Source organism: Mauremys reevesii, linkage group 14, assembly GCF_016161935.1.
Source record: "Mauremys reevesii isolate NIE-2019 linkage group 14, ASM1616193v1, whole genome shotgun sequence".
NCBI classification, from domain to species: Eukaryota; Metazoa; Chordata; order Testudines; family Geoemydidae; genus Mauremys; species Mauremys reevesii.
In genome coordinates, this window is record NC_052636.1 from 528,321 (window position 1) to 553,299 (window position 24,979).

The window sequence follows — 24,979 nt, forward strand, 5'->3', positions numbered from 1 at the left end:
AAGGGACTTTGAGCGGAAAATGGCAGCCAGTGGGGCTCCCGCCTGCACCCCAAAAACCTCCAGTCCACTGGTGGACCCCCCTGATCAACTCCACCCCGTCCCAGCGCCTCCCACCCACTGCAATCAGCTGTTTTGCAGCATGCAGCAGTGCTGGGGTGGGGGGGAGAGGGTGGGCTCGGGGGAAGGGGGCAGAATTGGGTTGGAAGAGGTGGGGGTGTGGCCTGGAGCGGGGGTGGGAGGAGTAGGCATGGGGTGGGGGCTTGGGGAAGGGCAGGCCTGGGGGTGGGGAGAGGTGGGACAGGGGTGGGGTTTGGGAGAAGGGATGGGGGTGGGGTGGGGAGAGGTGGGACAGGGGTGGGGTTTGGGGAAGGAGTGGGGTGGGGAGAGGTGGGACAGGGGTGGGGTTTGGGAGAAGGGGTGGGGTGGGGAGAGGTGGGAAAGGGGTGGGGCTTTGGGGAAGGGGTGGGGAGAGGTGGGACAGGGGTGGGGTTTGGGGAAGGGGTGGGGGTGGGGAGAGGTGGGACAGGGGTGGGGTTTGGGAGAAGGGGTGGGGGTGGGGAGAGGTGGGAAAGGGGTGGGGCTTTGGGGAAGGGGTGGGGGTGGGAGAGGTGGGACAGGGGTGGGGTTTGGGGAAGGAGTGGGGGTGGGGAGAGGTGGGACAGGGGTGGGGGTTTGAGGAAGGGGTGGGGGTGGGAGAGGTGGGACAGGGGTGGGGCTTTGGGGAAGGGGTGGGGGTGGGGAAAGGTGGGACAGGGGTGGGGCTTTGGGGAGGGTGGGACAGGGTGGGGTTTGGGGGAAGGGGTGGGGTGGGGAGGGGCGGGACAGGGGTGGGGGTTTGGGGGAAGGGGTGGGGGCGGATTTGGGGGGCAGAGCAGAGGAGGGGCCTGGAGCAGAGCAGGGGGTGGGAGCAGGTTTGGGGGCAGGAGGGGCGGGCCTGGGGGTGGAAAGAGGTGGGGGTGGGAGCGGCTTTGGGGGCAGGAGGGGCTGGGAGCGGGGCACAGAGGCTGCACAGGGGTGGGGGGGTGGGTCTGTGTACCCCCCCCCCGGTGCCCTGCTCTCCCGGCCCAGGCCCGGCCACCCCGTGTGGACGCTCGGGCGCCGCGCGGACTCGTGCTCCAGCCGGGCCACGGGACCGGGTTTGCGGCTCGCCGCGTGTGGACCAAACCCGGGGGGGGGGGGCAGAGACCGCGCCGGAGCTCAGGGCAGCCCGGTCTCCTGCCCGGGCTGGGGGGGGAGCACCCCTGGGTGGCAGCCGCAGCGCGGGGGGGGGGGGCCGCCGGAGCCCGGCTGATGTGCCCCTCCCCAGCTAGCGCCGCAGCAGCGGGATGTGATTTGCAGGCACAGGAAGGGGCTGGAGCAGCGGGGGGGGGGGAAGGTTACAGGCACAGGAAGGGGCTGGGGGCTGGGAGGAAGGAGGCAGGAGCGGGGTTGCAGGCACAGGAAGGGGCTGGGGGTTTGCAGGCACAGGAAGGAGCTGGGGCCGGGAGGAAGGAGGCAGGAGTAGCTGGGGGCAGGAGCAAGGAGAACAAAGAACCGGGAGCATCAGCCACTGGGCGAGTCTGTGCTGGGGGGGGGCGTCATTACCCCCTCCCTGCCCGGCCGGGGGGGGGATTTCTCCAGCTGGGACCAGCGCCCCCCCGGGCTCAGCCCGCATCCGCTCCGGAGCCAGGTAATGGACAGAGACCGTGGGAACGTGCTGGGGGGTTTGCAGGAAAGTGACTCTCTGCCCCAGGGCACCTGGGGGCATTAAATCTCCCAGCCCCCCAGGATCTGCCCCCTGGCTGCTAATGCAGCTGTGGGGCAGGGCTGCCCGGGGGGGGGGAAGTGGGGCAATTTGCCCCGAGCCTCACAGGGGCCCCCACGAGAATTTAGTTTTCTATAATATTGCAACTTTTATTTTTTTAATGGAAGGGGGCCCCCGAAATTGCTTTGCCCCCGGCCCCCTGAATCCTCTGGGCGGCCCTGCTGTGGGGGCGGGACCGGAGCTGGTGCCCAGGGCTGGGTCTGCTCCTGGTGGGGGGACAGAGCCCCCCCTCCCCCCAGTTTCTCAAATGCGTTGCCTTCGTCCCCTCCACCTTCTCGATATGCGGCTCCTGGACGTGGGTTAGCCGGGAAACCCACCAATCCCCTGCTCGCTTGGGGTAGCTTGCGGCTGGTTCTGGGGTGGTGACGAGGGGGCGATTCCCTGCCAGCAACAGGGCCTCCCATCTCGGGGTTTTTCCCTCCCGTGTCATCAGCATTTGATCAAAATACAGGACTATTTGGGACCTGTTTTGTCTGCGGCACAAGTTCAGGACCTGTTTTGTCTGCGCGTCTCAAAGAGCCCTCGAAACGCCCTAAAAACGGGCCCTCGTGTCTCTGACGCTTTTCCCGTCGCTAACTATGAAATCGGAACATCGACTCTCCGCTTTCCCCGTCCCGTTCTTTACTATGGCCCTAAACTCCTTGCAAACGGGCCCCCTTTCCCGCGATCGAGGACGGCTATGAAAGTCACACGGATTTCGCCTCGTTAGCTGTTAATTGTCCCTGTAAGCGCCTCGTCCCGTTGGCCACTTCCGTTTAACGTGTGAAAAGTGACCCAACCCCTTGTCTCTCCCGTGACAGGACACGCGTGTGAAATCTCCGGGGTTGCCTCGTCCCGCCTAATTACCACTTAAAAACCCTCAGGTGCGGAGCTGGTTGAATTGTGACAACAGCCGCTTTTCCCGGAAGGAACCTATTGCCCCGAGACGGTCTCCAGACGCGGGGGGGTTAAATTATCCTCCAATCGACGTGCTTCTCATTGGAGAATCGTTTAAAATGGTCGATGAAAGAGTGGTGCCCCCTCTCGGTAGGGGGACCGGGGTCTGCCAGCTGCTAAGCAGGCTTTTCCCCAGATGGCACAACCCGAGGCGTTCTCGCCTCAGCGGGATGCCCTGTGTAGAGCTGGTACCTTGCATCTCCACGTTACCCTCACGTTCTCCTCACCCTTTTCACCGGACGGACCCCCGTCTCCCATCAGGGGTTCCTTCCCCCCCGCCAGCACCGAGATGCAGCTGCTTCTGGGGTGGGCGCCTGGTGGCCCGTACCGACCAGTGATAGGCATGGAAATGCCGTAAAATATTTGTTTGGTTCCTCCGTTCTCCTGTTCACGCAGCATCCCCTCTGTGGCCGGGGTGGGGAGAACTTTCTGTCCGCTTACAAAGTTGGCTATGAAATCGCCACCGGTTTCCCTTCAAAGCTGTAAGAACGTCACGTGTTTGGAAGGCAAACGGGTGCCTTATCCTCGATATCGGGGCAGGGGGAGAGGTGGGAAGGGGATCTGCTGGAATGTGGCCTCGCTGGGTAAGGATCCCCGTCCCCTCACTTCTTAGAAGAGGAAATGACTAAGGTTCACGTCACCCCCGCGCCACAACCTTAACTCTGCCCTGTTTCAGCAACGTGCCAGCGACACGCACGCTAACGCTCTGCCCTGCCCGGCTACAGAGCGCGCTGGGAACACGTGTGGTACAGCACGCCCGGCTAACGTCTTCTCTTTGCTAAGGCAAAACTTGGGATCAGGTCCAGCGTAGCCGGGCGCAAATGTTCCCAGCAGCCCTCTCGGTTGCCCATTTCCTGCCTTCGTCGCCCCGAGCTGCGGCCTGTTGGTGAATTAGCCCCCGCCCAGGCTCCGTTAACCTACGTGAATCGGCGGGGTGCAGACGAACCTTCAGACCCGTGTTCATTCAGAAAGGACAAGGAGTGACTCCAGATTAACCCGGGATGAATGAGATCGGGAGCGGTCCCCGAGGGGAGGGGGGTTCATTAGCGGCTGCTCCCCCAGGTAGGTCTGCCCCACCCGCCCCTCATCTCTCCTCCCCAAAGCAGCCACGGGGGAGCAAACGACCCAGGAATGGGACTTTCCCAGCCAGAGGGGGAGAGACGGAAGGGGGTAGGGTGACCAGATGTCCCGGTTTTATAGGGACAATCCTGATTTTTGGGGTCTTTTTCTTACCTAGGCTCCTATTACCCCCACCCTGTGGGAGAAATAAGTGGGGGAAGCAGGTGGCCGATCTCTGACCTGCCCGGACCCATTTCTTGCAGCATCCCTGGGCAGATTCGCCTTCTGTGAACAAGGCGAGGAGGAGAGAGAGAGGAAAAGCCCCCTCCCACCCCAAATAAATAAAGTGACTTCTGCACTTTTCTAACAGTTGGTTCAGAGACTCGGTCACGTGTTTTCTCAGCCAAACGGCAGGGTGGGGGGGACCAGGGGTGTCCCTGAGCCAGCTGAGGTCGGGATTATCAGGGGGTTGCTGGTGGAGATGCGCCCCCCCCCATCCAGCGGCTGGCAGTGGAATCTGTACCGGGTGGGGGGGGGCTCTCCGCGGACTTTGCCGGGGCCTCTGAACCACTGTAGGAGTCTAGTGGGTTTGGGAGGACTATGAAGACGCTGCCCCTGTTTATCTGCTGGGGGAGACCAGGGGCCCCCTCTTTCTCCCCACACCTGAGCTCCGCAGGGTGGGGGTGGGACTCTGTTGAGTGCGATCCACCCAGAGCTTCCATTTAATTGGCTCCTCTCCCCCATGAACAGTGGGGCTGTGAGTGGGGCAGCAGGTCCTGAGTGTTGGACTCTTGCTCTTTCAGGGGCCGGTGACCTTCGAGGAGGTGGCTGTGTATTTCACCAGGGAGGAGGGGGCTCTGCTGGACCCCCCGTCAAAGAGCCCTCTGCAGAGCCGTCATGCAGGAGAACTACGAGACGGTGACCTCGCTGGGTAAGGAGTCCCGTCCCCTCGGTTCTTAGACGGGGAAATGACTAGTTAAGGTTCACGTCACTCCCGCGCCGCAACCTTAACTCTGCCCTGTTTCAGCAACGTGCCAGCGACACGCACGCTAACGCTCTGAGAGCGCGCTGGGAAGACGTGCGGTACAGCACGACCGGCTAACGTCTTCTCTTTGCTAAGGCAAAACTTGGGATCAGGTCCAGTGTAGCGAATAGAAGCTTCCTACCCGTGGCCTGCACTCGCGGCACTGAATCTGCTGCACGCGGTCCAGGACAGACTTGCAACATGTTACTAAGCCCGTCACCCTCAGGATTCCTTCTGAGTCGATGCCTCCGCTTACCACCTCTTCCCTGGTAGTTTGTTAACCTTTACGCTACCCTTCCTGAACTCTTCCGGGTGGCTATTGCCAGCTGCAGTGCTGGCGGATGGGAGGGCAGAGTTAAGGTTGTGTGGCGTACTTTTCCTCTCCTGGTTTTCAGAGGTTTTTGTGCAGCCACGCTGGAAGGAGACGGACCCCAGCTGTCGGCAGGCGGGATCAAACTGGGGATCGTCTGGAGCTTAGGGCATGAGCTGAAAGCCAATTGGCCATTAAGCAAACGCCTTAAGCTCTCGAAGTGGTGTCGGTGCCGGGCCGGAACAGCACACCCAGAAGGCGTGTGGGTGACGGTACCACTCGGTAAGCTCAACTCTGCATTAATGCAGGGCCACCCAGAGGATTCAGGGGGCCTGGGGTCTTCGGCGGCGGGGGGCCCCCGCTTCGGCGGTAATTCAGAGGCGGGGGGTCCTTCCACTCTGGGAACCACTGCCGAAGTGCCCCGAAGACCCGCGGCAGGGGCCTCCCACCGCCGAATTACCGCCAAAGACCACGCACTTCGGCGGCAGGTCCTGCTTCGGCGGTAATTCGGCAGCGGGGGAGTCCTTCCACCTCAGCCACCGAAGACCCGGAGCGGAAGAAGATCCAGGGGCCCGGGCCCCGCGAGAGATTTCCGGGGCCTCTGGAGCGAGTGAAGGACCCTGCTCCAGGGGCCCCGAAAAACTCTAGTGGGGGCCCCTGTGGGCCCCGGGGCAAATTTCCCCACTTCCCCCCACCGGACAGCCCTGCATTAATGCAGCTATGGGCATTTCGGTTTTTAATGGACTTTTCTGCCCCGGTTAAGTGTGTCTATGCGAGAGATCAGCCGGCGTACCCGCGTCGGTTAGGGGCGTGGCTCTGGCTATTAACAGAGCCTTAAACTCGCTGCATTTCATGTGCTTTTGACATCCTCAGGTTTCCTCGGCAATCTGAAATCGCAAACTATATCGTTATAAACGCCTTCCCAAAGAGGCGGTGGGTGCCCTGGACTATCTGACACAAATGCTAAGCCGCTGCGATCGGTCGGGACGATTTCAACCGTTGTTTCAGCCTCAGGTCTGCACGGGAAATATTATCCGAGCAAGGAGATTTTGTAAAAAGCTGCGTTTGGGCCAGTCTGTATTTCAGGAGCACCGTGATCAGATAACGCCCACCGACCCTGCTCCGCACTCCCCTGGTGCGCGGTGAATTTGAAGACAATCCGAGTAAGCCTGTGGATTTCAGAGTAGTTAGAATATTTGGCTTTTAAACAGAAAGTGATGCTATGGCCAGGCAGAATTAGATTTTCATTTTTATACTTTGGATAAGATCAGTGTTTATTTTTAAGCTTTTTTCCCCCAATTTTTATCAATTTAATGTTTCGCGGTTGCTCAAAACGGTGGGTTTTAAGCATATTTTTTTCATAAGAACAGCCTTACCGGTCAGACCAACCCCCGTATCCTCTCCTCCGACTGTGGCCCATGTCAGAGCTCGAGAGGGAAGGGACAGGACAGGTGGAGTGATGGACACGTCTTCCCCTCCTGGCTTCTGGCAGTCAGACGTTTAGGGTTGCCTCTAGCATGGGGTTGCGTTCCCTGCCCATCCTGGCTAGTAGCCATTGATGGATCTATCCTCCATGAACTTATCTGAACCCTGTTATAGTCTTGGCCTTCACAACATCCCACGAGAATGAGCTCCAGAGCGGTGGGGAAAAAATACTTGCATTTGTATTAAACCTGCTACCTATTAATTTCATTGGGTGACCTCTGCTTTTGGTGTTGCAGGACAGGGTGAATAACACTTATGGACTCGTAGGAGTGGAAGGGACCTCGAGAGGTTGTCTAGTCCCGTCCCCTGCTCTCGCGGCAGGACTCAGTATTATCTAGACCATCCCCGAGAGGTGTTTGTCCAAATTGCTCTTAAAAATCCCCAATGATGGAGCTTCTCTGTTCACTGTCTCCACTCCATTCGTGATTGCGTAGACCTCTGTCATATCACCCCTTAGCCACCTCCGTTTTTAAGGGTCTGTGTTATGTTTTGCACTGTAGTGTCGACTCAGACGACACTGATGGGGAGGTGAGATCGTAGTTGAAAGAATTCTTCCATAGACCCAGCAGTGTTTCCGTTCGGCTCCATTACATGGCCCAGGGCGTGACATTTTCACAGCGACGTCATGAAGCCAGCCTAAAATTGCGTAGACCGGCCCTAAATTGACCAGCTCAAATATATACATTTTAATCTCTCCTCCTGTGCAGCCGTTCCAGACCCCGAATCGTTTTCGTGGCCCTTTTCTGAACCCTTTCCAAGCCCAATAGATCTTTTTTGAGATGGGGCGACCACATCTGCTCGCGGTATTCAAGGTGTGGACGTCCCATGGATTTATAGAGAGGCAACATGATATTTTCTGTCTTATTATCTATCCCTTTCCTAATGATTCCCAACATTCGGAGTTTTTTTTTCACTGCCGCTGCCCATTGAGTGGATGTTTTCAGAGAACTATCCACAGTGACTCCAAGATCCGTCTCTTGAGTGGTAACAGCTAATTTAGACCCCGTCATTTTATAAATTAATTTCATCTGCTATTTCGTTGCCCAGTCACCCAGTTTTGTGAGATCCCTTTGTAACTCTTCACAGTCTGCTTTGGGATGATTTAGTTGGGTTTGGTCCTGCTTTGAGCAGGGGGTTGGACTAGATCCCTCCTGAGGTCCCTTCCAACCCTGAGATTTTATGATTCTATGACTTAACTCTTGAGATTTTGGGGGGGTGGGTTTTTTTTTTTGCCGCCCATTTTTCCAGATCATTTATGAACACGTTGAAAACTTCTGGTCCCAGTGCAGATCCTCGGGGAACCCCGACATTTAACTCTCTCCATTCTGAAAACTATTTATTCCTACCCTTTGTTTCCCATCTTTTAACCAATTACCGATCCATGCGAGGACCTTCCCTCGTATCCCATGGCTGCTTACTTTGCTTAAGAGCCTTTGGTGAGGGACCGTGTCAAAGGCTTGCTGAAAGTCCAAGTCCACTATATCCACTGGATCCCCCTTCTCCACATGTTTGTTGACACCCGCAAAGAGTTCTAATAGATTGGTGAGGCGTGGCTTTCCTTTCCAAAAGCAGAATTGACTCTTTTCCCCCAACAAATCATGTTCATCTCTGCGGCTGATAATTCTGTTCTTTGCAATCCTTTTTTACCAGTTTGCGCAGAACAGAAGGTAGGCTCACCAGCTTGTAGTGTCTCAGGATTGCTTCTGGAATACTTTTTAAAAATCGGTGTGACATGAGTAAGCATGCGAGTCGGTCACGGAAGTCCGTGAGTGGGTGGGAGGGGGCAGAGGGTTGGAGGGGCACTTACTTCAGGGTGGGGGGCTCTCTGGCTCCCACGGCCCTGCAGCTTCTAGGTGGCGAAGGGACCGGGGGGAGTTCTTCCACAGTTGCTAATAAACTGAAATCCCTCCTCCTTCCACTGTTGTCTCATCCACACATGGAGCGTTTTCAGTTCTGCTCTCTTACCAGCCCTGCGCATGGGACAGGAACCATTTCCGAGAATACTGCCAGGGAGGTCCTGGACTTTAAATGATTTTAAATGGTTACCTAGGGAGGTGGTGGCATCTTCCTTAGCGGTTATTAAGGTTGGACTAGATACCTCCTGAGGTCCCTTCCAACCCTGATATTTTATGATTCTAAGCTCAGGCTTGACAAAGCCCTGGCTGGGATGATTTAGTTGGGGATTGGTCCTGCTTTGAGCAGGGGGTTGGACTAGACACCTCCTGAGGTCCCTTCCAACCCTGATAGTCTATGATTCAAATTTTCACCATTTCAGGGAAATTATGCAGCATTTTTTCGTAGTTTGCCTAGCTGGAAATATCGATGATTTACCGATAGATATATTCTTCCATCAGGATGTGAATGTCCGGTGCAATCACTGTTCGTCCATATGTACCGTTACAAATCTGATCTTTCCAAGCCCAGCGATCACCGATCTGCCCATCTGCTACTGCTTGGAGGCTGGGGCAGTCAGGGGGGACCATCTGCTGACAGGAGACCGTGTGGGGTTCCTCTCCAGGAGTCCTTGGGAGAAGGGACGGCAGGGAGCAGTGGGAGGGAAGACGACGATGGGGGGCTGGTGCTCATGGGGTGCCACTAACAGGGAGCTCTTAGGCAAAGGAAGCTGTCGTGGGATCAGAGGGAAGGTCCTCTCGTGGCTCGGAAAGAGAGGAAACAAAGGGTAGGAATAAATGGTCAGTTTTCAGAATGGAGAGAGGGAAATCGTGGTGTCCCCCAGGGGTCTGTACTGGGCTCAGTCCTGTTCCACATGTTCATAAACCATCTGGAAAAAGGGATGAACAGGGAGGTGACAACATTTGCCGATGATACAAAACTAATCCAGATAGTTACGTCACAGGATCTTCCAAAATTGGGTGACTGGGCACCAAAATGGCAGATAAAATTCGGTGTTGATCAATGCAAAGTAACGCACATTGGAAACCAGAATCCCAACTAGACGTATAAAATGATGGGGTCTACATTAGCTGTTTCCACTCGAGAAAGATCTTGGAGTCACTGTGGATAGTTCTCTGAAAACATCCACTCAATGTGCAGCGGCCGCCAAAAAAGCGAACAGAATGTTGGGAATCATTAAGAAAGGGATAGAGAATAAGACAGAAAATATATTGCCTCTGTATTAATCCATGATACACCCACATCTCGAATACTGCGTGCAGATGTGGCCGCCCCCTTTCAGAAAAGATCTATTGGAATTGGAAAAGGTTCAGAAAAGGGCAACAAAAATGATTTGGGGTATGGAACAGCTGCCATATGAGGCGAGATTAATAAAACTGGGACTTTTCAGCTTGGTAAAGAGGCGACTAAGGGGGGGGATATGATAGAGGTCTGTAAAATCATGATGGGTGCGGAGAAAGTCAATAAGGGAGTGTTATTTACTCCTTCTCATAACACAAGAATTAGGGGTCACCCAATGAAATGAACAGGCAGCAAGTTTAAAACAAACAAAGGGAAGTATTTCTTCACACAACGCACAGTTAACCTGTGGAACTCCTTGCCAGAGGATGTTGTGAAGGCAAAAACCATAACAGGGTTCAAAAAAGAACATGATAAATTCATGGAGGACAGGTCCATCAGTGGCTATTAGCCAGGATGAGCGGAATGGTGTCCCTGGCCTCTGTTTGCCAGAAGCTGGGAATGGGCGACAGGGGCTGGGTCACTGGATGATTCCCTGCTCTGTTCATTCCCTCTGGGGCACCCACTGGCCGCTGTCGGCAGACAGGACACTGGGCTGGATGGACCCAGAATGGCCGTTCCTATGAGGGCTGAGAGCAGTGAGAGGAAGGAACGGGCTGTGTGGAAGAACAGGACTTAGGGGGAATCGGGGAGGGTGGGCTGAGGAAGAGGAGGGAGGAGGAAGGGAGTGGGGGAGGTGAGCTCCTGGGGAGAGGTAGAGGGGTTGGCTGCAGGAGAGGAAGATGGGGGGGGAACAGGGGGTGGAGCGCCCAGCAGCGGGGTGGGAGGATTGGGCAGGAGATCTGGGTTACCTGGGAGCGGGGAGGGAAGGTTTCAGGGAGTCAGAGATTTGGAGCAGTCTAATGACCTCTCCCTCGGCAAAGCTCAGAGCCAGCACTTCCTCCCCCTTCTCTTCCTCTGGGTAATCTCCATCCGCGCGCCCGCATTCGGCTACCGTCTCCGCGCGGGCGACTCACAGATCTGCCGCTTCTGCTCCAGAGCCAGCGAAAGCCTCAGCTTGTCTCTGGCCTCTCCTCGTGGATCTCTCGCCATCAGCTCAAGACCAGCCGTGAAAATCACGGCTAAACACAGCTCGTAATATCCCACCCCCCCCCAAGCCGTCCCGTCACCTCCTTTCTCTGTCGCTTTCAGACACCAGCACCGTCTCGCTTGTCCTGCAGGCCTGTAAACCCAGCCGCATCCTCGACGCAAACCTCTCACTCCGTCTTCATATCCAGGCCGCGTCTACATCTTGCGTTTTCTTTCTGCGTCACGTCCTCAAGATCTGGCCTCTCCTATCCATCCACACGGCTGAAAACTCTTCTCCAAGCTCACGTCCTCTCCTCTCTGAATTACCGTCATGCCTTTTTTCTCTGGCCTGGGCAAATGCAACCTTGCCCTGCTTCGAATCCATTCAGAAGTAGACATCCACCAAGCTACCTCGTTATCCTCAGACATGACCTCTGAAAGGTCCCGAGTGGGGGCCCCGAGTCCTGTTATAAAGATAACAGGGGATCAATTATTCTCCATTGTCCACTGAGCTCGGACCGAAGTAATTGGCTTCATCTGCAGCAACCAGGATTTAGTACGGAGATGAGAAAAAATTTCTAGCTTGGGACAAAGGTTACGAACCACCTGGGCTTTCAATCTGCGGCTTCCCGAGGCAGGGAGATTGAGAGAGGGAAACAGAGCGGGAGTCGGGCCGTGTCTTCACGGGCGCTTGTGTCCACGAAACTTGTCGCTCACGGGGTGTGAAAAAAAAACCACCCCCTCCCTGAGCAACAGACGTTTGGCCGGCGTAAGTGGGAGGCGCTGGTTTTATTACACCGGCGGGAGAGCTGTCTCCTGTCGGCGTAACACGGCTACACGAGCGGTCTCACGGCCGTCCAGCTGGGCCTCTGTACGCTCGTAAGCATAGATGTGACGAAGTGGGTCTGTTCTTAATGGTTTCTCTGAATACGGTGTGGGTGCCTCAGTGTCCCCTGTGCCGTTCTTAGGTATCTAGGTGGGGGGAGAAGGGGGGGTGATTGGAGCAGAGCCCGAGAGGGCCGGTGCGATGGGTCTGCACAGAGAATGGCCGACACCCTGTCTGCTGGCCATTGATGGCCTGAGCCCTCCCCGGCAAGGTGCCAACTGGAGAACAAACAGACCAGGGGCCTCCTGGCCCAGGAAAGGGACGAAGGCCAGAGGAGGAGCTGGAGAGTTTCAGTTTGGCGCTGGCTGGGGAAATGGAGGGGGGCTCAGACAGGGCTCTGGCCACCACAGCCCCCACGACCACCCCCTCCCACCTCGCCATATCGTCCCCCACAGCTCTCCCACGCTCCCCTCTGACCCCGTAGATCCCACACCCCCAGCCTCAGATGCTTTCTCTCTGCTGCCGCTGCCCTGCGTTTTCTGTATATTCCCTCCACCAGACCCGCCCACCCTGCAGCCCCGCCGTCCGCTCTCGTCCTCGGCCCTTTCACCATCCCGAGATTGTTCTTCTTCCCGGGGTCTGCGAGCCGCCCCCTGGCCGTTCCTCGCGGCTGCTTTCTGTTGCCAGACGCCACCGGTGCGGTGCTCTGCTCTATTCAGTGTTGATACCAGTCGGCTGCGTGCGTGTTCCCTCTGTGCGCTGCCCCGGCTCTGTAGATCGCTGGCACAGCGGACCCCGAGAGAACCCCCCAATGACCACTGGCTCCGATAAGGAACGAAGGCCATTGTCAAACGAAGCACGGTAATAGTTTCCCCCGCAGACTCTCCAGGACATACTACGAATGTGTGCCCCCCTGACAATGGCCCGGCTCAGTCAGTGGCGGGACTCTCCACGGCCCCCTCGGCCAGACAGAGACGCCCGCACAGGGATGCATTTTTAGACACAGGTACAGACAGGTGACACATCCCTCCTGACGCACTGAGGTGCAGCCCCTGTACGCGTCAGGGTGCCGTGTGTACGTGCTTTAAGCAGCCGCCTTCTTGCCAACTTCTGTGAGCCGGGCCTGCCTCTGGCTCACGGCTGAACTTCGCTTTATGTTAGCAAAGTCTTGACCCTGGCGTCTGGTCAGGCCTCAGGCCAGGCCTCTGATACAAGTAGGGGCGAAAAATTGGGACGGGAGTGAGGCGTAATAGGAGCAAAGCCCCCGAAATCAGGAGAGTCCCTATAAAATCGGGACATCTGATCACCCTAGATACAAGGCTTCTGTTTCAGGGCCTCGTCTTACTACACTTTCTAACGACCCTCTCAGCAAATGAGATCACGAGCTCCGTAGCTCATCAGCCCTCCCTCCCCCCGGCCTGAGCGGGTAATTAACAACTCCACTCCCTATCACGTGCCAGGCCTCCTCCGGGAATAAAATTCTGCAAGTCTCCGGCTCCTCGACTGGCCTCTGGACTAAATACCCCGGGTAGCGACTGTGTTTACCCAGACCGTGCAGATACCCGCGGCTCGTCCCTCGGGGTGTCCGGGATCAGCAGTGCAGAGTGACAAACACAGGAATGTTTATTCTGCGGTGGAGGGGGGTGGGAAGGATAAGAGGGGAAAAAGGATTTTTAAAATAGCCGTCTCCACGCCTGCCTTTCTCATCCGAAGGCCCTGCCGTCCCCTGATGGGCAGCTAGGCAGGCCTGGCTTCTTCAGCCATCTCAGTGGGGTCCCCCTGTCTGTCTCCCCCCCCCGACAAACAATTACATGAACTGCCAGCCCCGTCCTGAAAAGGAATCGCTTCTTAAACTGCTCCAGTCCTTTTTAGGGTGACCAGATGTCCCGATTTTATAGGGACAGTCCTGATTTTGGGGTATTTTTTTTAATATAGGCTCCTATTTCCCCACCACCACCCCCATCCTGATTTTTCACATATGCTGTCTGGTCTCCCTAGTCCTTTTGATCTTCTGGGTCCCAGGCCTCGGCCCGGTTCATCAAAACTCGTTCTGTAAGCTGACTGGCGCAAGCTGGCAAAATACACTAACGGGTCAGGCATTGTCTCGTCACAGCCCCTAAGTGTTTGCCAAGAGGTGGCTTCCCACGTGTTTTTTCACAACCCCCTGTTCAACGAAACTAGCATATTCATGAAGGTGTTTTTCTATGGAGCAGGAGATTAGCTCTTCCCTCCGGGAAGATGTGTGTCTGTGTGTTGGGGGGTGGTGATACCTGGAGGAGAAGACAGGGGATGGTTGAGGGACAGATGGAGAGAAACTGAGAGAAACAGGGAGAGGGGAGAAGAGAAACTGGGACAGAAAAATTCCGGAGAGACTGAAACGGAGCAGGACAGACAGACGTGCAGCAAAAAGTCCCTTTAGTCTAAAGCCGGCTCGTCGAGTCAGCCCATATTTGACGCCTGTCTTCCTGAGCATCCGTTCCTGTCTGTTCCTGACCGTCGGTCCGGGCTGTCTCTTATCACTGATTCGCATGGTCCCGGAGAGCCGGACCAATGGTTTTGGTCTAACGTTCGCCCCTCTGAGCAAGCATCGCTGGGGTCGAGTCTATTTCTTCAGGAAGGCACTCGCGGCTCAAAGACCGACGTGGGTGTTACACCGCCCCCAGCGAGATAGTTGGGGAAAGGGGAACCTATGAGATAATCTAGAAATCTGGCACTAGAAAAGGGCAACTAAAATGATTAGGGGTTTGGAGAGGGTCCCATATGAGGAGAGATTAAAGAGGCTAGGACTCTTCAGCTTGGAAAAGAGGAGACTAAGGGGGGATATGATAGAGGTATATAAAATCATGAGTGATGTGGAGAAAGTGGATAAGGAAAAGTTATTTACTTATTCCCATAATACAAGAACTAGGAGTCACCATATGAAATTAATAGGCAGCAGGTTTAAAACAAATAAAAGGAAGTTCTTCTTCACACAGCGCACAGTCAACTTGTGGAACTCCTTGCCTGAGGAGGTTGTGAAGGCTAGGACTATAACAATGTTTAAAAGGGAACTGGATAAATTCATGGAGGTTAAGTCCATAAATGGCTATTAGCCAGGATGGGTAAGAATGGTGTCCCTAGCCTCTGTTCGTCAGAGGATGGAGATGGATGGCAGGAGAGAGATCACTTGATCATTGCCTGTTAGGTTCACTCCCTCAGGGGCACCTGGCATTGGCCACTGTCAGTAGACAGATACTGGGCTAGATGGACCTTTGGTCTGACCCGGTACGGCCTTTCTTATGTTCTTATGTTAATCGCCGGTGCGTACCGAGATAGAGAGATTTCTTTATTTAGAAGGTTATACTGAAGTACACTCAGTAGTACGTTTTCTAGGGTGACTGTGTATTTATGTACCGTTTTTATTATAGATATTCATCTATTTAATGTAACTGTAGAATCAAGTTCCATTTGTTCTCGTTTCAATAAAATCCCCATTATGTTGTTTGGGACAATGAGTTGTAGTATCTCAGCTACCCCTAAACAACCTTTTATCCCCATGTAACACGCCCCCGCCGGAAAAACGACCCCACCGCTGTGCTGAAACGTTACTCAATCTTGGCTTGGAGAGGGGGTGATTGGTCCTGCTTTGAGCAGGGGGTTGGATTAGATACCTCCTGAGGTCCCTTCCAACCCTGATATTCCATGACCCTTGGATGTATTTTAAATTACAACCCGATAACCCTACTTGGAGAGCTCTGTTTACGTTGACAGGCCTAGTTTAAATGCCCGTTCGCCCCAGACTTCAAAGCACAAACGTTGCGAGTATGTATAATTCCACTATATTACGTATCGTTTGCAATAATATTATTGGTTAGTGTGTTGGTCATTTTCAACCGATACCCCACAAGGCATATTGTCTGCACACACAAAAATCATGGCGGTGGTGTGTAGGGTGCGAAGACCCGGGTGTTCGGCGTCACCCTTTTCCCTTCCTGTTTCTGAGGTTTCTCTCTCTGTCCCAGCAGGTGATGGGATGGTGAGTGAGAATGAGGAGCAGACCCCTCAGCAGGAAGACGCTGAGCCCGTGGAAGCGTACGGGGCGTTATCGCAAAGATCTGAAGGGATTGTGTCCATGAGTTGTGAGCAGGGGAAAGGTTGTGAGGCTCGGCACAGGCCAGAAAGGGAGCAGGGAACGGAGCCGAGGCAGAAAGCGGGTAATTGTCAGGGAAGTCACAAGGAAACCACAGCCCAGCAGAGCAACCCCACAAGCGAGAGAGGCCGCACGCGCCCTGAGCGGGGAGAAAACGTCGGTAGCCCTTCAGCTGTTCTTCGACACGAGAGAATCCGTGCCGGAGAGCCCCCCCACCAGTGCGGCGAGTGCGGGAAGACCTTCCGTCGGAACTCGCACCTTGTTCGCCACCAGAGCGTGCACACGGGAAACCGACCCTTCCGGTGCTCGGACTGTGGGAAAAGCTTCAGCGTGAGCTCCAACCTGATCGCCCACGAGACCATCCACACGGGCAATCGCCCCTTTTCCTGCTCCGAGTGCGGGAAGAGCTTCAACCGACGCTCCAACCTGATCACGCACTGGAGAATTCACGTGGGAAAGAAGCCCTTCACGTGCTCAGCGTGCGGGAAAAGCTTCACGGACAGCTCGAACCTCATCCGGCACCAGCGAACCCACACGGGGGAGCGACCCTACGAGTGCTGCGAGTGCGGGAAAGGCTTCACGGACAGTTCCGACCTCATCCGGCACCAGCGAACCCACACGGGGGAGCGACCCTACGTGTGCTGCGAGTGCGGGAAAAGCTTCAGTCGGAGCTCCACCCTCATTCGCCATCAGAGGATCCACACGGGAGAGACGCCCTATAAGTGCCGCGAATGCGGGAAAAGTTTCAGCGTGAGTTCCAACCTTGTCACGCATTGGCGAATTCACACGGGGCATCGACCCTTCACCTGCTCCGACTGCGGGAAGAGTTTCACCGACAGCTCCAACCTCACTCAGCATCAGAGAATACACAGGGGGGAGAACCCCTATAGCTGCCCCGAGTGCGGGAAAAGCTTTACTCAGAGCTCGGCTCTTCTTGCACATCAGCGGATCCACACGGGAGAGCGACCCTACGAGTGCTGCGAGTGTGGGAAAAGCTTCAGCGTGAGCTCAGCCCTCGTCGCGCATCAGAGACTCCACACGGGGGAGAGACCCTATAAATGCTCAGAGTGCGGGAAAAGCTTCAGCGTGAGTTCAACCCTCATCATCCATCAGCGAATCCACACGGGGGAGAGGCCCTATCGATGCTCGGAGTGTGGGAAGAGCTTTAATCAGAGCTCCCACCTGGTTAGGCACCAGAGTCTCCACCGGGGAGATAAGCACCATAAAAACCTTGTCTAAGGCTGTCAAAAAAAACCCACCACGTTTTTTTAATACGTTTCTAATTCCTACCTAGTGACCTTCAAGGCTCTTTGCATCACTCGCAGCTCCCCCGAGATGAGTAACACACTGTTGGAGTGAATCCCTTGGTCCTTTCTATCCGCTCCTTCGTCCTGAGTCATGACAATGTGTGTCCCTCCTACCAGGAATGTCCATCAGCCCCAGGTAGGGGAGATGGGGGCCCATCATCTTATAGAATCACAGAATACCAGGGTTGGAAGGGTCCTCAGGAGGTATCTAGTCCAACCCCCTGTTCATGGCAGGACCAACCCCAACTAAATCATCCCAGCCAGGGCTTTGTCAAGCCTGACCTTAAAAACCTCTAAGGAAGGAGATTCCACCACCTCCCTAGGGAACCCATTCCAGTGCTTCACCACCCTCCTAGTGAAATAGTGTTTCCTAATATCCAACCTAGATCTCCCCCACTACAACTTTGCTTGCTACATTGAAGTAAAATCTCCCTGGGCCTTGTCTCCTGTGGGATTTTCCCAGGGGTTAGCTAGCTGGAGGTAGCTGTCGTCATGTAAAAAGATAACTATATTTGCAGCGCCAACGTAGGCTGGGTATAATGGTCAGGGTTAACGAACCTTGACCTGTCCTCATCGACACTTTCTAGTCTAGACAAAACTCCGAGCATCACATTTCGACTTCTACTCCCATTAGCGGAGCGATTGGTAGAGTCACGGAGTTCCCCCTTTGGTGACTGACTGTCTCATTCCTGGGTGCCCTGGGTTATATTGTTCCTACCATTTTTCTCATTTAAAAATATACCAAAGATCTGGAGCAGGGAGAGGATGGAAGTGTCATTTCAGCCACCGTGACACGGGAAGGGTATAGGGTGGTCTTGATGGATTCCCTCCTTCTCCATCACCATTCAATCCCCCCCTCAACCCAGCCGACTTAGCTTCTGTGGGAGCCACAGTGGAGCGTAACCTCCCTTCCACCTCCCAAAGTGTCGCATGACGCAGTCTTCTCGGCTCTCCGTGCTTAGGAATCACAATTTGATCTTAAACCAGACTCACTAGGGCTGGAGACGAAAGTGTCAGAGACCCGGAGGGGAGATTTGAATGGATCACAAACACACAGAGTGGTGGTTCTGTGTTTTCATCCCTTTATCTATCGGGAAAGCTTTTTGCTGCTGAGCTGGGATTGTCTCCAGAGGAGAAGACTGGATGTTCTAGCGTCATTGAAACGGGGAAAACGTTTTGTGAATAACTTGACTTGGTAATAATGAAGTGGTGCTGACTGAACAGTGAGGGTAATTAACCAGTGGAACAATTCACCGAGGTTTGTGACGGATTCCCTGGTCTACCGAGGGCCCCTGTCCTTAGGGAGGAGGATTGGCCGACTGGGGCTTTGTAAGACTGTTTGTTCTAAGCTGAAGTGCTAATGAATTTATAATCCCAGGGTTTCCCCTACACATGGGTCAGAGAAGACTACAGTTGTCAGAGCCCGTGTGAGAGCTGGGCTGAACCCTGGTAAGCTTGTTAGCAGGTGTGTCGCTTCTGTTGTTTGAAATACGTTTTCTCTGCCATGATTTTTCCCTGACGAATAAAGTAGGTTTTCTTAGAAAGGACTGAGTGGTAACGTCTATCCGTAGCAACCTGTCAGTGCTGAGAATTACCGAGGGAAGTCAAAAAGAACAGGCGGACGTGTGGCCCCTTAGAGACTAACAAATTTATTGTAGCATAAGCTTTCGTGGGCTACCGCCCGCTTCATGGGATGCATGGGAAGTCACTATCGTCCTAAGCCCCCCAGGGACACCTACAGCCTGGAGATAGGTTTCTTGTTTCTTGTCGGCGTATCCACGCCAACCTGGATGGGACAATGTTACACCAAGAACCATTACGTCCCCTGCTCCGGAGAAGGAATTAACTTCCTCACTCCCAGTGGTTCCCCCAAAGCGAGAGGGGAAATCGAGTGATACATCTATTTCTTTAAAAAAAAGTAAAAACAGAACGACCACACTGTGTCAGACCAAAGGTCCATCTGGCCCAGTATCCTGCCTTTCAACCGTGGCCAATGCCAGGTGTCCCAGAGGGAATGAACAGAGCCGGGAATCATCAAATGATCCATCCCCTGTCGCCCATTCCCAGTTTCTGGCAAACAGAGGCTAGGGACACCATCCCAGGCCATCCTGGCTAATAGCCACTGATGGACCTGTCCTCCAGGAATTTATCTTCTACTTTGAATCCAGAGATTTGAGCAGGATAGAGGCACCGTGGAGCTGTTTCCAGGGCCTTTTATAACTTCTGCCACCCATGGTTTCAAACAAAGCCCTCGGCACGGCTAGTGGAAAATTACAGGGGAAAGATGGAGTTTGGAGTCACATGGGCAAGGCACAGGTCCATGCCTGACTTCGCTCAGTCAGAGCAGTGTAGAGGGGCGTCTCCCGTGGTCCATTGAGAGTTAAGTGTTCCTTGCTGAGCCACTCAATTTGAATTTGGTTTTCCAGCCGCCATTTCAGGAACTTGTCCCGCTCAGGTCGGAGCGGCTGTTCATCAGGACAGAGGGGTTGTCCACCCGGCAGCTGTCTCGCGTGCGGGGCCTTTCAGCGGGAGCCGATCGGTGCCCCCGTTCTCCATTACGTGTCACAGGCCCCTGTATGCCCCGTCCTTCTTTGGGGGCAGGGCGAGGGTGCCGCTGCCCCCCAGTTAAGTCCGCCTGCCTGCCCTTAGCCCTCAGGGCAGTACGGCCCAATGGCCAGAGTCAATATGGGTGCCCTCTCCCTTGGTCTGTATGGCCTAGTGGTCAGAGTCCATAAACCAGCCCTCCTCAGCAGGGCTACCGTATCCCCTGATGCTGTGTCCTGGATGTTTTTGGGGTCTCTGGCTTCCTCAGGGTGCGCTACCCCTGGGGACTCCGGCCTCCACACGGCATCCGCAGGTATCCAGGTGTCCGTCTGGGTCTCAGCACCTCCAGCTCCTAAGGTTTGGGGCTTTGGCCACCGCCCCGGCTGGAGCCAGCAGCGTGCGTCCTTCCTCTGCCACGGTCAGCCCCGAATGAGCGGGGCGGCTCCCTTTTATACCGAGACAGCACTTTGAGCGTGCCCAGTAGGGGTGAGGGGGCGTGGCTTCCTCAGCCCAGAGTGGGGGGGGGTTAACTCCTTCTTGTCCAGTGCAGGGCCTGTATGCCCCATCACAGCTCCACACCCGGGGATTTTCATACTCCCACCCATCACACCTGGCTCACTAGATTCCCTAATTCTGCCAAAGGTGCTTTCCTGACACTGCTGAGATCCTGCATTCAGTGAGATCCCTGCCCGTCCTGTTCCCTTTCTCCCCTGAGCCCCACTGGCCCATGCTTCCTGTTCCCAGCTTCCCCAGGACTCTCGCATTGTCTCTGGACCTCTCTGTCAGCAAGAAGCAGAGCCCGGGAGACTTGCCCTCTGTCTGGAGTCTTCACTTTCCGGCACATGGATTTACCTTCTTTATGGTTTAGGATCTTCTTTGACAATAACGAAGGCTCCGTTTTAGTCACGGGTATTTTTAGTACCCGATATTCTGTGATTCTCTGATAGGTCACGGGCCTGAAACAAAAGTCCACGGGCCCATGACCTGTCTATGACTTTTACAAAAAATACCCGTGTCACGGAGCCCCCGGGCGATGCTCTGGAACTGCTCCCCACCAAGCCAGGCAGGACTCTGGGGAGCCTCCTCTCCCTCGGAGCAGCCTGTCTGCAGGGCAGGAAGCTCCCACGGCTTCACCTCCTGGGTCTCTCCTTGGAGCATTCAGCATCCTCTGCCCCACAGCGAGTCCACCCAGGCGGGGTCCTGGTGGGGCCACAGGGTCCTGCCCCCCCACTGCGCAGTCAGGCATTTAGGTGCACTGGCCCTTTGCTCTGCAGCAATCCCACCCTGATCCAGCACCTAGATATTAAGAACTGCAGAGGGGACACTGAGGCACCAACACAGTATTCAGAGAAAACACTGAGAACAGTCGTAGTTCGCCACATCCTCACCATGATGAAAACTTGGCCGGAGGCCAGTCCGGGGGCACCGCGGGTGTTGGAGGAGTGGGGACCACTGTTACTCGAGGGGGGGGGGGGTTGGTGGGAGCTTCCTACTGGCTCCTTCCCTGCAGAGTATTGTGTACCTGGGGAACTGACCCTGGGATTTCACTGGTCTACAACTAATAAATAAACCTATAAATTTACCTGATCTCACTTGTTTTCTGTCCCTTTACAAACCTGATGTGAGTTCCACCCTGGAACAAGGGGAAGAGTTATGATGTTCAGAGCTCACAGAAAAGAGAGATCCTTAGAGTTCCCTACACTGGCGAGGAGACATGAAACAAACTCGGACTCTGTAGGTGTCTGGAGGAAAGAGCCGGGATTCCCCACAAAGACCACGAGAACTTTCTAAGTCCAGGAGTCTCCTCAGCAAGTGTCGTGTCTTCAGGGTACACGTCCCTCGTGCCCTCCGACTGACACCTGGCAGGACCTCCCTCCCTTCCCACTGAGAGTTTGGGTGGGATGTTGAGGCAGAATTGAACTTTTCCTCTCTTCCATAGAAGGGATGAGTTTGGAGAGAGGTAGCTCAGTGGTTTGAGCATTGGTCTGCTACACCCAGGTTGGTGAGTTCAATCCTTGAGGGGGGTCATTTAGGGAACTAGGGCAAAAATCTGTCTGGGGATTGGTCCTGCTTTGAGCAGGGGGTTGGACTAGATACCTCCTGAGGTCCCTTCTAAACCTGATATTCTATGAATTCAAATCCTGGTTTTTATTTTCTCTCTCTCTCTAGCACTGACTTCCCTTGTCCTGAGGTTTCTCTCTGTCTCCCAGCAGGTGCTGGGATGGTGAGTAAGAACGAGGAGCAGAACCCCCAGCAGGAAGATGTGGAGCAAGTGAAACCAAATGGGGGAGTATCCCAACGATCCAACGGGAACGTGTCCAGGAGTCACGAGCAGCGAAAAGCCTGGGAGAGGCCGGAGAGCGAACGGGGAAACCAGAAAGGGAAGAACGTGTGTAAACCCACGAATGGGTGGGGAACTCACCAGGACCTCAAAGAAACAGTAACCCGGCAGAAAATACTCAGGGGAAAGAGAAAAAATACATGCGCGGAGTGCGGGAAACATTTCAGTTACCACTCAGGCCTTGTTAGACACGAGATAATTCACATGAAAGAGAGACCCTACGAATGCAGTGACTGTGGGAAAAGTTTCACTCAGCGCTTAAAACTTATTACGCACCAGAGAATCCACACAGGGGAGAGACCCTATGAATGCCGCAAGTGCAGGAAACGCTTCACTCGACGATCAAATCTTTTTACACATCAGAAAATCCACACGGGAGACAGACCCTATGAATGCGGGGAGTGTGGGACAAGCTTCACCGACAGCTCGGCCCTTCTGAAACATCAAAGAATCCACGTGGGGGAGAGACCCTATGAATGCTGCAAGTGCGGGAAAAGCTTCACTCAGCAAGCAAGCCTCATTACACATCAGAGGATCCACACAGGGGAGAGACCCTACGCATGCTGCGAGTGCGGGAAAAGCTTCACACGGAGTTCAAACCTTATCACTCATCAGAGAATCCACACAGGGGAGAGGCCCTACGAATGTTGTGAGTGTGGGAAAACCTTCACGGATAGCTCAGCCCTTCTTAAACACCAAAGAATCCACACGGGAGAGAGACCCTACGTATGCGGCGAGTGCGGGAAAAGCTTCACTCGCAGCTCAAACCTCATTACACATCAGAGGATCCACACTGGCGAGAGACCCTATGAATGTTGCGAGTGTGGGACAAACTTCATTGACAGCTCAGCCCTTCTTAAACACCAGAGGATCCACACGGGAGAGAGACCCTATGAATGCGGCGAGTGCGGGAAAACCTTCACTCAGAGCTCAAAACTGGTCACACATCGGCGAACCCACACAGGGGAGAGACCCTATGAATGCGGCGAGTGCGGGAAAACCTTTATTCAGAGCTCAGACCTTATTAGACATGAGAGAACCCACACGGGGGAGAGACCCTATGAATGCGGCGAGTGCGGGAAAAGCTTCACGCAAATCTCAAGCCTCATTACGCACCAGAGGCTCCATGTGGGGGAGAGACCCTATGAATGCGGTGAGTGCGGGAAAAGCTTCACCCAGAGCTCATACCTTATCAGACACCAAAGAACCCACAAAGGAGGGCCTTTGGGACCGCTGTGAGTGTGGAAACCGCTTTACTCAGAGATCATAAGAAAGTTTTTTATCATAAGAAAATCCACACCGGAGAGAGAATCCTCTCGGTGCTGTGAGTGTGGGGAAAGATCCACTCAGACCTTACTCCGCATCAGAATCCACAAAGGGGTGAATGTTGTAAGTGTGAGGAAAAACTTCACTGACGGCTCAGCCCTGATTCCCCGTCAGAGAATCCACCTGTCGGAGAGACCTCGGGAAAGTGATGCGTGCGGGAACAGCTTCACTCAGAACTCAGACACCTCATCGTATCATCAGCAAAACTGTAAAGGGGAACAACACCATGAAACCCTTGTCTAGAACTGTCAACTTTTTTTTTTTTAAGTCTTTTGCTAATTCCGACGTGGTGACCTCATTCTATGCTCTGGGAAATGCTGCCCTCTATGATGCAAATGGAAATAGAAGGGAGGTTTTTTGGTCGAATTTACCCTTTGTCGGTGATGCAAATGTGTATAAAATGAGATCAGTGTTGAAAATGAAACAGTAGCCCAGGGGTAGGCAACCTATGGCACCCGAGCTGATTTTCAGTGGCACTCACACTGCCTGGGTCCTGGCCACCGGTCCGAGGGGGGCTGTGCATCTTAATTTAATTTTAAATGAAGCTTCTTAAACATTTAAAAAACCTTATTTACTTTACATACAACTGTAATTTAGTTCCATATTATAGACTTACAGGAAGAGACAGTCTAAAAACATTAAAATGTGTTACTGGCACGCGAAACCTTAAATTAGAGTGAATAAATGAAGATTCGGCACAGCACTACTGAAAGGTTGCTGACCCCTGCAGTAGCAGGAACAATAGCTTTTTTTTTTAATAGAAACTCCAGCTCCGGTAACTTACAGAGATCCCGATCCAGGCCTGTATCTAGTCCCTGGGCCAGATCTGTGCTACAGAATGAAAGAAACACGGGACGTGTTTAGGAAACTGATTCCTCACTAATGCGGCTGAGATTTCGAGTGGTTCGGTAAAGGGTTCCACTTCAGAGAAGTGTAAATTTCCCCTAACCGAGGCCAAGGATTTGGAAAGAACTTGTCTACACTTAAAAGTGCTGCACTGGTGGAGCCGCGCCGTTTATTCCTGGGGGAATTCTGCGCAGCTGCGGATGCACAGTATTCATCGGTCATGCACAATTTTGTATTTTCCTGCATAAAATGCATGTTGCCTAAGATATGCTGCCGTTCTGCCTTTTTTCCCACCAGAGGCAGCCGGGAAACACAGTCTTGAAGAATTGCCCCAGGAGCAGAAGTTCATCACAGCCAGGTTAGGACAGAGCGGGGGCACACAGAGCTGCCAAGGGGTCACAGACGGGTTCAGAATGGCTGGTGCATGAGCTCAGGAGCTAATGGGGTGACAGCGCTGAGCCTAGGGATGCAGGAGGGGAGCCGCAGAGACCCGTGGGGATGGGGGGTGGTGGTGTGGGGACAGGGACATACATGCCTGAGAATGGGAGAGGCTTGGGGTCTGCATGGGGGAGGCTTCCCAACACCCTAATTATCCCCCGCCCCAAGAAAAAACTTCCCACCCACACCCAACACCCTCCAGGTTCACTCCTAGGCTCCTTCCCTCTCTCTCTGCTCCTCTGTTACCCCTGACCACCACCCCCCAAACCTTTTCACGGCTTCTGACAGGTGCAGGAAATACCGGTCTGTATTGTCACGTAAATGAATTGCACAAAGTTCTGCATTAATATGCCGAGTGAAGAATCAATTTGGGGGGCGGGGGC

The 24,979-nt window shown here is 54.3% G+C and overlaps 1 protein-coding gene across 12 annotated transcripts; it reads left to right on the forward strand.

Moving 5' to 3' along the window:
* Window positions 1-1,516: 1,516 nt before the first annotated feature.
* On the forward strand, window positions 1,517-23,817 carry LOC120381817 (zinc finger protein OZF-like). Of its 12 annotated transcripts, XM_039499967.1 has the most exons (5): window positions 1,517-1,669; window positions 4,603-4,730; window positions 15,667-16,968; window positions 17,306-17,312; window positions 22,502-23,817. In XM_039499967.1, exons 2-5 carry the CDS (start codon window positions 4,697-4,699, stop codon window positions 23,223-23,225), a joined length of 2,067 nt encoding a protein of 688 aa, XP_039355901.1. In that variant the 5' UTR covers window positions 1,517-1,669; window positions 4,603-4,696; the 3' UTR covers window positions 23,226-23,817. The 12 variants fall into 12 exon arrangements, with proteins under 12 accessions (XP_039355901.1, XP_039355893.1, XP_039355894.1 ...); XM_039499959.1 differs by lacking the exons at window positions 15,667-16,968; window positions 17,306-17,312 and adding an exon at window positions 18,480-18,550 and having other exon boundaries at window positions 21,856-23,817; XM_039499960.1 differs by lacking the exons at window positions 15,667-16,968; window positions 17,306-17,312 and adding an exon at window positions 18,480-18,550 and having other exon boundaries at window positions 21,859-23,817.
* Window positions 23,818-24,979: the final 1,162 nt, after the last annotated feature.

What these genes read in the sequence shown, in the direction of transcription:
- LOC120381817 (XM_039499967.1), top strand. Translation starts at nt 4,697, where the DNA reads ATGCAGGAGAACTACGAGACGGTGACCTCGCTGG. An exon ending in CGAGACGGTGACCTCGCTGG is followed by an intron (nt 4,731 to 15,666) that starts GTAAGGAGTCCC and finishes TCTCTGTCCCAG; the next exon opens with CAGGTGATGGGATGGTGAGT.